The 17,683-nt window shown below is 41.4% G+C and overlaps 1 protein-coding gene across 5 annotated transcripts in view; it reads left to right on the top strand.

Annotated features, from left to right (window-relative positions):
* Positions 1-8,241, top strand: part of LOC110489216 (proton-coupled amino acid transporter 1) — a 40,690-nt gene extending 32,449 nt beyond the window's left edge. For all 5 annotated transcript variants that reach the window (XM_036943405.1, XM_036943403.1, XM_036943402.1 and 2 more), the window contains 2 exons: positions 5,882-6,051; positions 7,422-8,241. In XM_036943405.1, the coding sequence (XP_036799300.1) occupies positions 5,882-6,051; positions 7,422-7,696 (445 nt within the window). In that variant the 3' untranslated portion in view covers positions 7,697-8,241. The remainder of the gene's footprint in view (positions 1-5,881; positions 6,052-7,421) is intronic.
* Positions 8,242-17,683: the final 9,442 nt, after the last annotated feature.

Genomic DNA, 17,683 nt, shown 5'->3' with positions numbered 1-17,683 from the left:
CTGAATCATACAGTATTATGTGGTAGACATTACACTGAATCATACAGTATTATGTGGTAGACATGGCACTGAATCATACAGTATTATGTGGTAGACATTACACTGAATCATACAGTATTATGTGGTAGACATGGCACTGAATCATACAGTATTATGTGGTAGACATGGCACTGAATCATACAGTATTATGTGGTAGACATGGCACTGAATCATACAGTATTATGTGGTAGACATGGCACTGAATCATACAGTATTATGTGGTAGACATTACACTGAATCATACAGTATTATGTGGTAGACATGGCACTGAATCATACAGTATTATGTGGTAGACATGGCACTGAATCATACAGTATTATGTGGTAGACATTACACTGAATCATACAGTATTATGTGGTAGACATTACACTGAATCATACAGTATTATGTGGTAGACATTACACTGAATCATACAGTATTATGTGGTCATACAGTATTATGTGGTAGACATTACACTGAATAATACAGTATTGTGTGGTAGACATTACACTGAATCATACAGTATTATGTGGTCATACAGTATTATGTGGTAGACATGGCACTGAATCATACAGTATTATGTGGTAGACATTACACTGAATCATACAGTATTATGTGGTAGACATTACACTGAATCATACAGTATTATGTGGTAGACATTACACTGAATCATACAGTATTATGTGGTAGACATTACACTGAATCATACAGTATTATGTGGTCATACAGTATTATGTGGTAGACATGGCACTGAATCATACAGTATTATGTGGTAGACATTACACTGAATCATACAGTATTATGTGGTAGACATTACACTGAATCATACAGTATTATGTGGTAGACATTACACTGAATCATACAGTATTATGTGGTAGACATGGCACTGAATCATACAGTATTATGTGGTAGACATTACACTGAATCATACAGTATTATGTGGTAGACATTACACTGAATCATACAGTATTATGTGGTAGACATGGCACTGAATCATACAGTATTATGTGGTAGACATTACACTGAATCATACAGTATTATGTGGTAGACATTACACTGAATCATACAGTATTATGTGGTAGACATTACACTGAATCATACAGTATTATGTGGTAGACATGGCACTGAATCATACAGTATTATGTGGTAGACATTACACTGAATCATACAGTATTATGTGGTAGACATTACACTGAATCATACAGTATTATGTGGTAGACATGGCACTGAATCATACAGTATTATGTGGTAGACATTACACTGAATCATACAGTATTATGTGGTAGACATTACACTGAATCATACAGTATTATGTGGTAGACATTACACTGAATCATACAGTATTATGTGGTAGACATTACACTGAATCATACAGTATTATGTGGTAGACATTACACTGAATCATACAGTATTATGTGGTCATACAGTATTATGTGGTAGACATGGCACTGAATCATACAGTATTATGTGGTAGACATTACACTGAATCATACAGTATTATGTGGTAGACATTACACTGAATCATACAGTATTATGTGGTAGACATTACACTGAATCATACAGTATTATGTGGTAGACATTACACTGAATCATACAGTATTATGTGGTAGACATTACACTGAATCATACAGTATTATGTGGTAGACATTACACTGAATCATACAGTATTATGTGGTAGACATTACACTGAATCATACAGTATTATGTGGTAGACATTACACTGAATCATACAGTATTATGTGGTAGACATTACACTGAATCATACAGTATTATGTGGTAGACATTACACTGAATCATACAGTATTATGTGGTAGACATTACACTGAATCATACAGTATTATGTGGTAGACATTACACTGAATCATACAGTATTATGTGGTAGACATTACACTGAATCATACAGTATTATGTGGTAGACATGGCACTGAATCATACAGTATTATGTGGTAGACATTACACTGAATCATACAGTATGTGGTAGACATGGCACTGAATCATACAGTATTATGTGGTCATACAGTATTATGTGGTAGACATTACACTGAATCATACAGTATTATGTGGTAGACATTACACTGAATCATACAGTATTATGTGGTAGACATTACACTGAATCATACAGTATTATGTGGTAGACATTACACTGAATCATACAGTATTATGTGGTAGACATTGCACTGAATCATACAGTATTATGTGGTAGACATTGCACTGAATCATACAGTATTATGTGGTAGACATTACACTGAATCATACAGTATTATGTGGTAGACATTACACTGAATCATACAGTATTATGTGGTAGACATGGCACTGAATCATACAGTATTATGTGGTAGACATTACACTGAATCATACAGTATTATGTGGTAGACATGGCACTGAATCATACAGTATTATGTGGTAGACATGGCACTGAATCATACAGTATTATGTGGTAGACATTACACTGAATCATACAGTATTATGTGGTAGACATGGCACTGAATCATACAGTATTATGTGGTAGACATTACACTGAATCATACAGTATTATGTGGTAGACATTACACTGAATTATACAGTATTATGTGGTAGACATTACACTGAATCATACAGTATTATGTGGTCATACAGTATTATGTGGTAGACATGGCACTGAATCATACAGTATTATGTGGTAGACATGGCACTGAATCATACAGTATTATGTGGTCATACAGTATTATGTGGTAGACATGGCACTGAATCATACAGTATTATGTGGTCATACAGTATTATGTGGTAGACATGGCACTGAATCATACAGTATTATGTGGTAGACATGGCACTGAATCATACAGTATTATGTGGTAGACATTACACTGAATCATACAGTATTATGTGGTAGACATTACACTGAATCATACAGTATTATGTGGTAGACATTACACTGAATCATACAGTATTATGTGGTCATACAGTATTATGTGGTAGACATGGCACTGAATTATACAGTATTATGTGGTAGACATTACACTGAATCATACAGTATTATGTGGTAGACATTACACTGAATCATACAGTATTATGTGGTAGACATTACACTGAATCATACAGTATTATGTGGTCATACAGTATTATGTGGTAGACATGGCACTGAATCATACAGTATTATGTGGTAGACATTACACTGAATCATACAGTATTATGTGGTAGACATTACACTGAATCATACAGTATTATGTGGTAGACATTACACTGAATCATACAGTATTATGTGGTAGACATTACACTGAATCATACAGTATTATGTGGTCATACAGTATTATGTGGTAGACATTACACTGAATCATATAGTATTATGTGGTCATACAGTATTATGTGGTAGACATGGCACTGAATCATACAGTATTATGTGGTAGACATTGCACTGAATCATACAGTATTATGTGGTAGACATTACACTGAATCATACAGTATTATGTGGTAGACATGGCACTGAATCATACAGTATTATGTGGTAGACATTACACTGAATCATACAGTATTATGTGGTAGACATGGCACTGAATCATACAGTATTATGCTGGTAGACATTACACTGAATCATACAGTATTATGTGGTAGACATTACACTGAATCATACAGTATTATGTGGTAGACATTACACTGAATCATACAGTATTATGTGGTAGACATGGCACTGAATCATACAGTATTATGTGGTAGACATTACACTGAATCATACAGTATTATGCTGGTAGACATTACACTGAATCATACAGTATTATGCTGGTAGACATTACACTGAATCATACAGTATTATGTGGTAGACATTACACTGAATCATACAGTATTATGCTGGTAGACATTACACTGAATCATACAGTATTATGTGGTAGACATTACACTGAATCATACAGTATTATGTGGTAGACATTACACTGAATCATACAGTATTATGCTGGTAGACATTACACTGAATCATACAGTATTATGTGGTAGACATTACACTGAATCATACAGTATTATGTGGTAGACATTACACTGAATCATACAGTATTATGCTGGTTGAAAGAGGAGTTTTGATTTAGTATGACCGTTATAGCAACGTTCTCGTTCAACAACTCTAAATTGCTTTTGCGTGCCCTTCAAATGGGTAACTTGAAATAACATGATATAGGTTAGGTAGATGATCAAAAGGAACATGTGATTTATTAGCCTAGTGGATGGAAGTATGTTAGGTATATCATGTGAATTAGGCCTCATGTAAAATCATTGTCAAAAGCTATTGGTCTAGATTATTTATCACATCCCGTTGGTCTAGATTATTTATCACATCCCGTTGGTCTAGATTAGATTATTTATCACATCCCGTTGGTCTAGATTTTTTTAAGACAGTGCTGCCCAACCCTCTTCCTGGAGATCTACTGTCCTGTAGGTTTTCAGTCCAACCCTAATTTAGCATATCTGATTCAGCTAGTTAAGCTCTTGTTGAGCAGCTAATTAGTAGAATCAGATGGGTTAACTTAGGGTTGGACTGAAAACCCACAGGACGGTAGATCTCCAGGTAGATCTCCAGGAAGAGGGTTGGGCTGAGAACCCACAGGACGGTAGATCTCCAGTAAGAGGGTTGGGCTGAGAACCCACAGGACGGTAGATCTCCAGTAAGAGGGTTGGACTGAAAACCCACAGGACGGTAGATCTCCAGGAAGAGGGTTGGGCTGAGAACCCACAGGACGGTAGATCTCCAGTAAGAGCGTTGTGCTGAGAACCTACAGGACGGTAGATCTCCAGGAAGAGGGTTGTGCTGAGAACCTACAGGACGGTAGATCTCCAGGAAGAGGGTTGTGCTGAGAACCTACAGGACGGTAGATCTCCAGGAAGAGGGTTGTGCTGAGAACCTACAGGACGGTAGATCTCCAGGAAGAGGGTTGGGCTGAGAACCTACAGGACGGTAGATCTCCAGTAAGAGGGTTGGGCTGAGAACCTACAGGACGGTAGATCTCCAGGAAGAGGGTTGGGCTGAGAACCCACAGGACGGTAGATCTCCAGGAAGAGGGTTGTGCTGAGAACCTACAGGACGGTAGATCTCCAGGAAGAGGGTTGGGCTGAGAACCTACAGGACGGTAGATCTCCAGGAAGAGGGTTGGGCAGCCCTGATTTATGAGATCCTGTTGGTCTAGGTTATTTATGGGTTGATCATATAGAAATATAAAAACATTATTCTTAGGCCCGTAGAAAATTTAAATGACCATTTTTCATTCGTTTGTAGTAACCCATAGCCTTCTGGGAATGTTATGAAGTCCAACATTTTATGGGCGGAGTTAGGAAGTTGGCTGTCAGAAGTATTAAAATGGAAAGGTCATTTTAATCTGTCTGCATATTTCAAGACGTGGCATATGAGGGTGCAATCGATGGATTGGATGATACTTTTCCTGTCAGTCATCTTGAAAAACATATTCTTGAACTAGATATCAACCAATTCTCCATCGTTAACACAATGGACAGGTCAAATGCTTTATTAAGTAAATGTTGAAAGTGTGTGGGGCGACGGACAGAAACAAAATGGTGCAGTTTGAGGCCATGTGGCCGGAGAGAGATGGAGGTGTAAGCAGGTGGGTCTGAGAAGGTGTGATGTTGTCATTTGTATGTGTATGTTTTGTATTGTAAAAAAAAAAAAAGAACATTGGAAAAATTATGGCTCACAACCATGGTGGCTGTGTCTGCCTTTGACATTAACCTCTGTCTGTCTCTTCTTTCTCTCTCTCTCTCTCTCTCTCTCTCTCTCACTGTCGCTCTCTGTTGCGCTCTCTCTTTCTCTTTCTTTCTCTCTCTTGCTCTCTCTTTCTCTCTCCGTCTCTCTCTCTCTCTCTCTCCCTGTGTCTCTGTCTGTATCTAGGATGTATCAGATTGTAAAGCTGCTCTACTGTTTCGGTATCTACATCACCTTTGCCCTTCAGTTCTACGTGCCAGCTGAGATCCTGATTCCTCCGGTGGTGTCCCGTGTCTCCGAGAGATGGAAACTGCCGGTAGATCTTCTGATCCGCGCTGCGCTCGTTGTTTTTACCTGTGAGTATGACGTCTGTCTTTCTGTCTGACGCCCCCAGGGCAGTCTACCATCCCAAACACCTCAGTGTGTACAGTCGTGGCCAAAAGTTTTGTGAATGACACAAATATTAATTTCCACAACGTTTGCTGCTTCAGTGTCTTTAGATATTTTTGTCAGATGTTACTATGGAATACTGAAGTATAATTACAAGCATTTCATAAGTGTCAAAGGCCTATATTGACAATTGCATGAAGTTGATGCAAAGAGTCAATATTTGCAGTGTTGACCCTTATTTTTCAAGACCTCTGCAATCCACCCTGGCATGATGTCAATTAACTTCTGGGCCACATCCTGACTGATGGCAGCCCATTCTTGCATAATCAATGCTTGGAGTTTGTCAGAATTTGTGGGTTTTTGTTTGTCCACCAGCCTCTTGAGGATTGACCACAAATTCCCAATGGGATTAAGGTCTGGGTTTCCTGGCCATGGACCCAAAATACCGATGTTTTGTTCCCCGAGCCACTTAGTTATCACTTTTGCCTTATGGCAAGGTGCTCCGTCATGTAGGAAAAGGCATTGTTCGTCACCAAACTGTTCCTGGATGGGAGAAGTTGCTCTCAGAGGATGTGTTGGTACCATTCTTTATTCATGGCTGTGTTCTTGGGCAAAATTGTGAGTGAGCCCACTCCCTTGGCTGAGAAGCAACCCTGCACAACAATCGGAAAGGGGTTGTTAGCGCGCACTGCGCCCGGCCCGCCACAGGAGTCGCTGGTGCGCGATGAGACAAGGACATCCCTACCGGCCAAACCCTCCCTAACCCGGACGACGCTAGGCCAATTGTGCGTCGCCCCACGGACCTCCCGGTCGCGGCCGGTTACGACAGAGCCTGGGCGCGAACCCAGAGTCTCTGGTGGCACAGCTGGCGCTGCAGTACAGCGCCACTGCGCCACCCGGGAGGCCCTCAAGTCCCTTCTTATACAACAGACTTTAAAGGTCCAATGCAGCAGTTTTATCTCAACATCAAATCATTTGTGGGTAATAATTTAGTACCTTACTGTGATTTGTTTAAATTAAAATGGTTGAAAATAAACAAAAATGGCTTATTAGCAAAGAGCAATTTCTCAAGCAAGAGTCTAGCTAGGACTGTCTGGGAGTGGTTTAAAGAGGGAGGGGAAAACTAAAAATGAGCTGTTATTGGCAGAGAGATTTGGAACTCTTTCTCATTCGTCTAACTAATTCGCTGAATGGTGATGTCACCATGGAAGCCCAAAACTCCATCCAACCAAAACGGACTGAAATTTCAGGTGGTCTTTTCAAACAGCTTTTACACTAAAAGGGGCATTATCATTTTCACAATTTCACATACTATTATTCCAACCTCTCTCCCCAGGTGTCCTGGCCATATTGATCCCCCAGCTGGACCTGGTCATCTCTTTAGTGGGGTCCATCAGCAGCAGTTTCCTGGCTCTCATCTTCCCTCCACTCCTCCAGATCCTCACCTACCACAACGAAGGTCTGTCTCCCTGGGTCATCGTCAAGAACACCCTGATCTCTGTCATCGGCTTCATCGGCTTCATCACCGGCACCTATATATCCATCACAGAGATCATCAAACGCAACGGCAGACATGACAATCTGGATGTGACCTTCTTCCAGGTCCAGTGAGAGATTTAGTGAGGAAGAGGAGGATATCTTGACAGTGGTTTGTCTGGCAAACAGTGGAGGCTGGTGGGTGGAGAAATCTGAGGACAGGTTCGTTCTAGAATGGATGGTACCTTCCTCCGATTTAAGGTGACACCAGCCTCCACTGCTGTCAAACAATCAAACCCAGAAGTCCTCACCCTGGCATCAGCCATGTTTTTTGTTTTTCTCACTTGCTCCATTGTCCATTGATTACACATTTATTGATATTGTGAGTCTGCTTACTGTTGTGGTTATTGGTCGCTGTGGAACAATTATTTAATGGAATATAAGTGTTAAATCAACTATTTTCTACACTAGCTGTATAGCCAAGTAGAGAATGTGTTCTTCTGACACGAGCGTCATTCTCTCTGTGCCTCATGAGCTTCGATGTTTTTAACTTCTTAATTTTATTACATACTTTTATATTTTAAACTCTGCTGTGCTGCAAGCGCACCTTCTATCTTACATGTTTTATTATTTTACGTTGAATCATTTAACCAAATCATTGAATATTGTGCAATCGCATTCTCGTAACATTTTATTATTGTTAAAACATCCTGGGAGTGGTTAAAGTTGTTTTAAGTGATCAAATGAATTATTATAAACTGGTTACCAATGTAATTAGAGCAGTAAAAATACATGTTTTGTCATACCCGTGGTATATGGTCTGATATACCATGGCTTTCCACCCGAGTTAATAATATCATTTAAATAACAGTTAAGTGCCATTTTGAATGATATCTTCATTCTACAGACCTTACAAAGAGGAAGATGTATGTTTTTAACCAGTGTGACTAGACTATTTCCAATAGAATGGTAAATGACTGACCGTGTTTAATAAGACGATCAGAACACAACAACCTGTAGTCTGTTGATCACCATCGTCATTACTGCTGTACATGTCGCTATGACGATGACCGTTGAATACCGTTTACTGATTGGCTACATTTAGAGACCAGATGTAATAGTTGAAAGTTCACTTTTTTTTTTTTTTTTTTAAAAGGTGAAGCTTCATTTACATTTAAGGCAAGCTGACTAGATCACCTACTGTAATACTGATGAAGGGACTGTAAAGAGAAAATACAAAACAATGTGTGTTATTGTAGAGCTAATACCATTTGTGTTATTTCTCAGTTGATGTTATTTATGTTGACATTTTCATTTCTTACATTTGTCTCAGGTTGGGCACTGGATTTATTCATGTTACTAATCTTCCAGTTATCACTACGGCTATTTCATTTGTTTTATCACTTGTACCAACGGTTTGAGTTTTTAGACTGAGTGGGCCCAGATTAGACTGGGTTGGACCGAGGCGGGCCCAGATTAGACTGGGTTGGACCGAGGCGGGCCCAGATTAGACTGGGTTGGACCGAGGCGGGCCCAGATTAGACTGGGTTGGACCGAGGCGGGCCCAGATTAGACTGGGTTGGACCGAGGCGGGCCCAGATTAGACTGGGTTGGACCGAGGCGGGCCCAGATTAGACTGGGTTGGACCGAGGCGGGCCCAGATTAGACTGGGTTGGACCGAGGCGGGCCCAGATTAGACTGGGTTGGACCGAGGCGGGCCCAGATTAGACTGGGTTGGACCGAGGCGGGCCCAGATTAGACTGGGTTGGACCGAGGCGGGCCCAGATTAGACTGGGTTGGACCGAGGCGGGCCCAGATTAGACTGGGTTGGACCGAGGCGGGCCCAGATTAGACTGGGTTGGACCGAGGCGGGCCCAGATTAGACTGGGTTGGACCGAGGCGGGCCCAGATTAGACTGGGTTGGACCGAGGCGGGCCCAGATTAGACTGGGTTGGACCGAGGCGGGCCCAGATTAGACTGGGTTGGACCGAGGCGGGCCCAGATTAGACTGGGTTGGACCGAGGCGGGCCCAGATTAGACTGGGTTGGACCGAGGCGGGCCCAGATTAGACTGGGTTGGACCGAGGCGGGCCCAGATTAGACTGGGTTGGACCGAGGCGGGCCCAGATTAGACTGGGTTGGACCGAGGCGGGCCCAGATTAGACTGGGTTGGACCGAGGCGGGCCCAGATTAGACTGGGTTGGACCGAGGCGGGCCCAGATTAGACTGGGTTGGACCGAGGCGGGCCCAGATTAGACTGGGTTGGACCGAGGCGGGCCCAGATTAGACTGGGTTGGATATCATGGTGATGTCACATGGCATTGGGAGAATTTAACTGATAGTTGGTCTCTTCGACTAGCCTTGAATAATGGCAGGTTTGAACTATTGTTGAGTTTGCACTTTATTGTTGCTGAAATATAGTATTCTGAATTTCCCGTGAGAGAATACTGCTGAACATTTTATAAGGGGTCTTTTTTTCGTGATCTTGAACATTGTAAAATTAAAATTATGTTTTTATTTCCTTACAGTCTAAATGGGAAACAGTTCACTATTCTGGAAATTACACTAGCTTTGAATAATGGCAGGTTTGAACTATTGTGAGTTTGCACTTTATTTTAAATCAAATATAGTATTCATGAACATGTCATTTTTTATTTTTTAATCATTTTTTAAATTTTATTTCATTACAACTTAAATGAAATAAGTTCACACTTCTGGAAATTATACTTAAGCATTTTTGTTGCTTGTTGTGGTGTTGACGGGAATTCTGATGTTTACATCCCCTTAAAAATTGTACTCATCATATAGGTAACGTCCCAAATTGCAGCCTATTCCCTCCATAGTGCACTACTGTTGAGCAGAGTCCTATTGGCCCTTGTCAAATGTAGCGCACTATAATAGGGAATTGGGTGGCATTTGGGATGTAGGCAATCACTAGTCTGATGTCTCTGTGGACATTAGCTACAAGGGGATGACTTGGAGGTTACCCATCATAGAACTGAAAGATCCTCTCCAGGTACTTTTGCGTACTTGTTAGCCAGTAGTTCTGGACAAAAGTAGGCCCCCGACAGTGGTGTACTACGGCGTATGTCCCACCACATCATAGCTCTCGCTCCCTCACTCTACTGTGTGTGTCTTGATAGTTGTGACTCAAATGGCGAGGTGCTGAAGCTCTTAATTGCTACGGGGGCTGGCCCACGTGGGGGTAAATGTAGGGAAAAGAGCGCTGTATAGGTTCCAGAAAACAGCCGCTTTCAAGCTAAGGATTTTATTTTGAATAGAGATAAAACAGTAATTCTGCTCATAGATGATGCATGTATGAACTACACATTGACACATCCAGCCCAAAGCGGGAGTACATGTTTTTTTTTAAATAGTACTATTTGCCAAAGTACCGGAGCATGTCAGTAGTTGAGGGGGCAGGCAGCCTAGTGGTTAGGGCGTTGGGATAGTAACCGAAAGGTTGCTGGATTGAATCCCCGAACTGTCAAGGTAAAAATCTGTCATTCTGCCCCTGAACAACGCAGTTAACAAACTGTTCCCCGGTGGCCGTCATTGTAAATAAGAATTTGTTGTGACTTGCCTAGTTAAATAAAGGTACATGTTTATTATCATTTTTTTTTTTTATGTCTTTTAATGGAAATAAATATTTGCATATCATGAATACCTCAACTATCATCACAGCTTGTCTTGGGGTTTTTACAGATGTATGTTAAGCAGAGTAATATTGTACATTTTGAGTCACTGAATGTACTGTAATTTCAGCAAAAATAAAAACGAGTGCGTATATAATAAAAGATGAGCATATTTCCTCACTATCTGACATGCTCTCCGCTATCTGAAATGCTCTCCGCTATCTGAAATGCTCTCCGCTATCTGAAATGCTCTCCGCTATCTGAAATGCTCTCCGCTATCTGAAATGCTCTCCGCTATCTGAAATGCTCTCCACTTAAGTTGTTTGGACTTCCTTGTATGCTTTCTGTTTAATTGTCCTGTTTTTACTGAGCTGTTGAGTGCCATGGAGAGAGTGGTTTGGGGTGACGTCTTTAACTTCTCTATAGGAGCTACACCAGGGTTCCCCCAAGGTTCCACCCAATGTTCCCACCAGGGTTCCCAACAGGGTTCCCCAACTGGCGGCCTGCATGTGGTTTTATTTGGCCCCCCAAGTTTTCGGAGCAAAAATTTTACTTTTATTTTTTGCTTTTTCCTTGTTGGAAATCAGCTCCACGTGATTTTGAAGAAATATGTTCAAGTATTCCCACGCATAATAGAGCGATATGTGATTGTATACAAATATAAGCTAGGTTTGAAATTATTTTGTTTTAGTCAAACGTGTTTGGGCTTCTTGCGGTCAATTTGCAGTCTACAAATTATTTTGTAATTACAGTTGAAGTCGGAAGTTTACATACACTCAATTAGTATTTGGTAGCATTGCCTTTAAATTGTTTAACTTGGGTCAAACGCTTTGGGTAGCCTTCCACAAGCTTCCCACAATAAGTTGGGTGAATTTTGGCCCATTCCTCCTGACAGAGCTGGTGTAACTGAGTCAGGTTTGTAGGCCTCCTTACTCGCACATGCTTTTTCAGTTCTGCCCACAATTTTTCTATGGGATTGAGGTCAGGGCTTTGTGATGGCCACTCCACTACCTTGACTCCATTGTTCTTAAGCCATTTTGCCACAACTTTGGAAGTATGCTTGGGGTCATTGTTCAATTGGAAGACTCATTTGCGTTCAAGCTTAACTTCCTGACTGATGTCTTGATGTTGCTTCAATATATCCACATAATTGTTCTTCCTCATGAGGCCATCTATTTTGTGAAGTGCACCAGTCCCTCCTGCAGCAAAGCACCCACACAACAGGATGCTGCAACCCTCGTGCTTCACGATTGGGATGGTGTTCTTCGGCTTGCAAGCCTCCCCCTTTTTCCTCCAAACATAACGATGGTCATTATGGCCAAACAGTTCTATTTTTGTTTAATCAGACCAGAAGACATTTTTCCCAAAAATGTGCAGTTGCAAACTAATCTGGCTTGAGCAGTGGCTTCTTCCTTGCTGAGGGGCCTTTCAGGAAATGTCGATATAGGACTCGTTTTACTGTGGATATAGATACTTTTGTACCTGTTTCTTCCAGCATCTTCACAAGGTCTTTCCTGCTGTTCTGGGATTGATTTGCACTTTTCGCACTAAAGTACGTTCATCTCTAGGCGACAGAACGCGTCTCCTTCCTGAGCGGATTAACGGCTGCGTGGTCCCATGGTATTTATACTTGTGTACTATTGTTTGTACAGATGAACGTGGTACTTTCAGGCTTTTGGAAATTGCTCCCAAGGATGAACCAGACTTGTGGTGGTCTACAATTTTTTTCCCGAGGTCTTGGCTGATTTCGTTTGATTTTCCCATGATGTCAAGCAAAGAGTCACTGTGTTCAAAGGTGGTCCTTGAAATACATCCACAGGTACACCTCCAATTGACTCAAATGATGTCAATTAGCCTATCAGAAGCTTCTAAAGCCATGACATTTTCTGGAATTTTCCAAGATGTTTAAAGGCACAGTCAACTTAGTGTATGTAAACATCTGACCCACTGGAATTGTGATACAGTGAAATCTGTAATAATTGTTGGAAAAATTACTTGTCATGCACAAAGTAGATGTCCTAACCAACTTGCCAAAACTATAGTTTGTTAACAAGAAATTTGGGGAGTGGCTGAAAAACAAGTTTTAATGACTCCAACCTAAGTGTATGTAAACTTCTGACTTTCAACTGTATGTTCCCTGCTCTACACTGAAAGAAAACATTCACCCATTTCTTAAAAATGTTACATTGTATTTGTGCAAGTCTATGTTCTATCGATTCCCGGGGTCATTTCATGTTTTCATGTGTATCTGAGCTATTAGCCGTTCAAGGAGGCGGAAAAACAGACGGAATGACACATTTTTCATCGTATACAACCCACTTCATTATGTGTACGTTCCACATTGCAGCCAACTTGAAAGGCGTGTCGAGACAGAATAGTTATTTATGATGCAAGGTGATTTGCAGATCAGTTAATAATTTGTAAATCAGTCAGTTACAATTGAACCATGATACATTAAGATTTTGATGGTCTCGAACACGGCCTACTATTTTGTAGATCAGTCACCATTTACCCACAATGCATCATAGATTTGATTCTCTCGAACACGGCCGTTGTACAGTTTATATCAGGTTTTTTTTCCATTAAAAAAAGCACATGACAACAAACTGGCATTTTGTCATAATCATCGTATTTTTCACTCAAGACATTCAAATAACTCACAGGATAGATGTACACCTGATATGTAAACAATTAAAAAAATTAAATAATTGTGAATACGCACTTCTTAATCCCCACAATGCCTTTCAAAGTAGTGTAGTGGACGTATACGCCGTATCAATGAATAATAATTGATAAAATCTTATTTCTTCTCAGTTTAGGCACAGCGATGTGTGGCCTAAGCCAGTATGTTCCTAAATGTATATTTGCGGGAAAACACTGCTCTAAAATGCGCACGTCATGGACGGAGTAAAAATATTTATTAAGAGCGATCTAAAGATGTAACAACTATCATAGGTTGCTAATATGACAATGATACTGCCTTTTGGCTTCTAGACAACAAAAATAATGTGAAAGAAAACCAATAGATTAGGAGCGCATATGACGACAAAGTATTTATAGAATAAACGTCTCCCAAGTTTATATGGTGGGATTTTGGCTACTTTGAAACAAGGTAAGACGCTAACGATAGGCCTTACTGTCTTCTGGTAGATGGAAAGGCTTTCCCAAAAAATGTTAACTAGTTACAAAGCAACCTACTTTGTGCTTTTTTTGTTGTTACAAATTATCATAAAGATGATGAATGCAAGCGATTGCCTAGTCATCTGGCAGAATGATATGATCATTTACACCAATCCAGTGGCCATCAATCCATGCTACAGAAACATCACTAACCAAACAACAGTGCTTGGTGCCTGGGCACTTGAATTAAAGGGTAACTACAACTGCGCACGACTCCCAACACCATCATTAAGGTTTGGGCCACTCAAAGCCTCAAAAAGTTCTACAGCTGCACCATTGAGAGCATCTTGACTGGATGCATCACCGCCTGGTACTGCAACTGCTTGGCATCCAACCGTAAGGCTCTGCAGAGGGTAGTGCGTACACAGCCTGGAGGTGTGTTTTGGGTCATTGTCCTGTTGAAAAACAAATTATAGTCCCATTAAGCGCAAACCAGATGGGATGGCATATCACTGCAGAATGCTGTGCTAGCCATGCTGGTTAAGTGTGCCTTGAATTCTAAATAAATTGCATAAAGTTTCAGCAGCAAAGCACCGCCATACCATCACACCTCCTCCATGCTTCACGGTGGGAACCACACGTGGAGATCATCCGTTCACCTACTCTTTGTCTCACAAAGACATGGCGGTTTGAACCAAAAATTTGGACTCATCACACCAAAGGACATACAGTGAGGCAAAAAAGTATTTAGTCAACCACCAATTGTGCAAGTTCTCCCACTTAAAAAGATGAGAGAGGCCTGTAATTTTCATCATAGGTACACTTCAACTATGACAGACAAAATTAGGGAAAAAATCCAGAAAATCACTGTAGGATTTTTAATGAATTTATTTGCAAATTATGGTGTAAAATAAGTGTACCTTTTTGCCCCAATGTATTTCCACCGGTCTAATGTCCATTGATTGTGTTTCATGGCCCAAGCAAGTCTCTTCTCATTATTGGTGTCCTTTAGTAGTGGGTTCTTTGCAGCAATTCAACCATGAAGGCCTGATTAACAGTCTCCTCTGAACAGCTGAGGTTGAGACCTGTCTGTTACTCTGTGAAGAATCTATTTGGGCTGCAATTCCTGAGGCTGGTAACTCTAATTAACTTATGCTCTGCAGCAGAGGTAACTCTGGGTCTTCCTTTCCTGTGACGGTCCTCATGAGAGCCAGGTAACTCTAATGAACTTATCCTCTGCAGCAGAGGTAACTCTGGGTCTTCCTTTCCTGTGGCGGTCCTCATGAGAGCCAGGTAACTCTAATGAACTTATCCTCTGCAGCAGAGGTAACTCTGGGTCTTCCTTTCCTGTGACGGTCCTCATGAGAGCCAGGTAACTCTAATGAACTTATCCTCTGCAGCAGAGGTAACTCTGGGTCTTCCTTTCCTGTGGCGGTCCTCATGAGAGCCAGGTAACTCTAATGAACTTATCCTCTGCAGCAGAGGTAACTCTGGGTCTTCCTTTCCTGTGGCGGTCCTCATGACAGCCAGTTGCAACATAGCGCTTGATGGTTTTTGCGACTGCACTTGAAGAAAAGGGTTATTTTTAGGCCGCCTCAATGTCGTTTTAGAGAATTTGGCAGTACGCCTCAACGACATCACAACCGCAGACCACGTGTATGACGTCGTGTGGGTGAGCGGTTTGCTGATGTCAACATTGTGTCCCATGGTGGCGGTGGGGTTATAGTATGGCCAGGTATAGTCTACAGACAACGAACACAATTGCATTTTAGCGATGGCAATGTGAATGCACAGAGATACCTTGACGATCCTGATGCTCTGGATCCACATGTATGACAACGTGTTGCAGTTCCCGCCAAAATCCAGAAACTTTGCACAGCCATTGAAGATGAGTGGGACACCATTTCACAGCCATTGAAGAAGAGTGGGACACCATTTCACAGCCATTGAAGATGAGTGGGACACCATTTCACAGCCATTGAAGAAGAGTGGGACACCATTTCACAGCCATTGAAGATGAGTGGGACACCATTTCACAGCCATTGAAGATGAGTGGGACACCATTTCACAGGCCACAATCAACAACCTGGTCAGCTCTATGTGAAGAAGATGTGTCGTGCTGAATGAGGTAAATGGTGCACACCAAATACTGACTGGTTTTCTGATCTCTGCTTTTTTTTTTTTACGTATCTGTGACAAACAGATGCATATCTGTATTCCCAGGCATGTAAAATCCATACATTAGGGTTCTAATGAACTTGTTTCAATTAACTGATTTCCTTATATGAATTGTAACTCAATTTTGAAATGTATATTTTCTATTTTTGTTCAGTGTAGTTATGACACTTTAACCAGTGCAGTTACTGCAGGCATTCATCAATACATCTGAATCCTTGGATGTGTCCAGGCAGGCAGGCAGGTAGGGTGTGTATACTGTATACATCCCTCTCTTTACAGTGCACACCAGCTCATTTACAATTTACTTTGTTCACGCATTACTTGAAAATCCCCTGTATGTCCTTGTAAATGATGCTGCCCTGGTGTAACCCCTGGTGTAATCAAACATGCATCCCAAATGGCACCCTTTGCTCAAAAGTAGTTCACTGTGTAGGGAATAGGGTGCCATTTGGGTTGCAGACCTAAGCTATCCCTGGAGTGTTTTGTTTATCTGGTGATGCCACTTGACCTAATAATGAAGTACGTTGTTGACCCATAACCCTTGACCTTCCGCTAGTATTTACACATACATCACTCTCTACTGTCACCTTTCACAGGTCATGGCATCCAGGTCCACATGCTAGAGCAGAGACAGAATGGCCATAGGGCTATTCTGGTGAATGCCAGATGGTTTGGTGGTCCATCTTTAGCCCAGTAGCTCTGGGCTTGAGGATACGCACATGTGGGCAAAATGATAATTATTTAGCTATTAATGGTGGCCTCGAGGAACAAAATGGACCGTTGTGTTAGAAATGCTTGGCTCGATTTGTGTTCCCAGTCCATGCTAGAGTCATAAATATTCCAGTGTAGTCCCTGTCACACTGAGACAGCTTCATGTCCTTTCACATGCGTAGACTGGTGGAAAGCAATCAAGCCAACGTTGTGGTATGTGAACGGGTAAACGCCCAGCTTGAGGGCACTGTGCAGAGATCTTTCCCCCTGTAGCCTTAGATGAGAGGACACATAGTGCTAGGACACAAACCAAAATACCTCTCGCTGTAATCACTATGGACAGACTGGACAGTAGAGATACCTCTCACTGTAATCACTATAGACAGACTGGACAGTAGGGATACCTCTCACTGTAATCACTATAGACAGACTGGACAGTAGGGATACCTCTCACTGTAATCACTATAGACAGACTGGAC

Source organism: Oncorhynchus mykiss, chromosome 14 (genome assembly GCF_013265735.2).
Source record: "Oncorhynchus mykiss isolate Arlee chromosome 14, USDA_OmykA_1.1, whole genome shotgun sequence".
NCBI lineage: Eukaryota > Metazoa > Chordata > Actinopteri > Salmoniformes > Salmonidae > Oncorhynchus > Oncorhynchus mykiss.
Note: the sequence above shows the minus strand (reverse complement) of the source record. Positions and strands in the feature narration are given on the sequence as shown.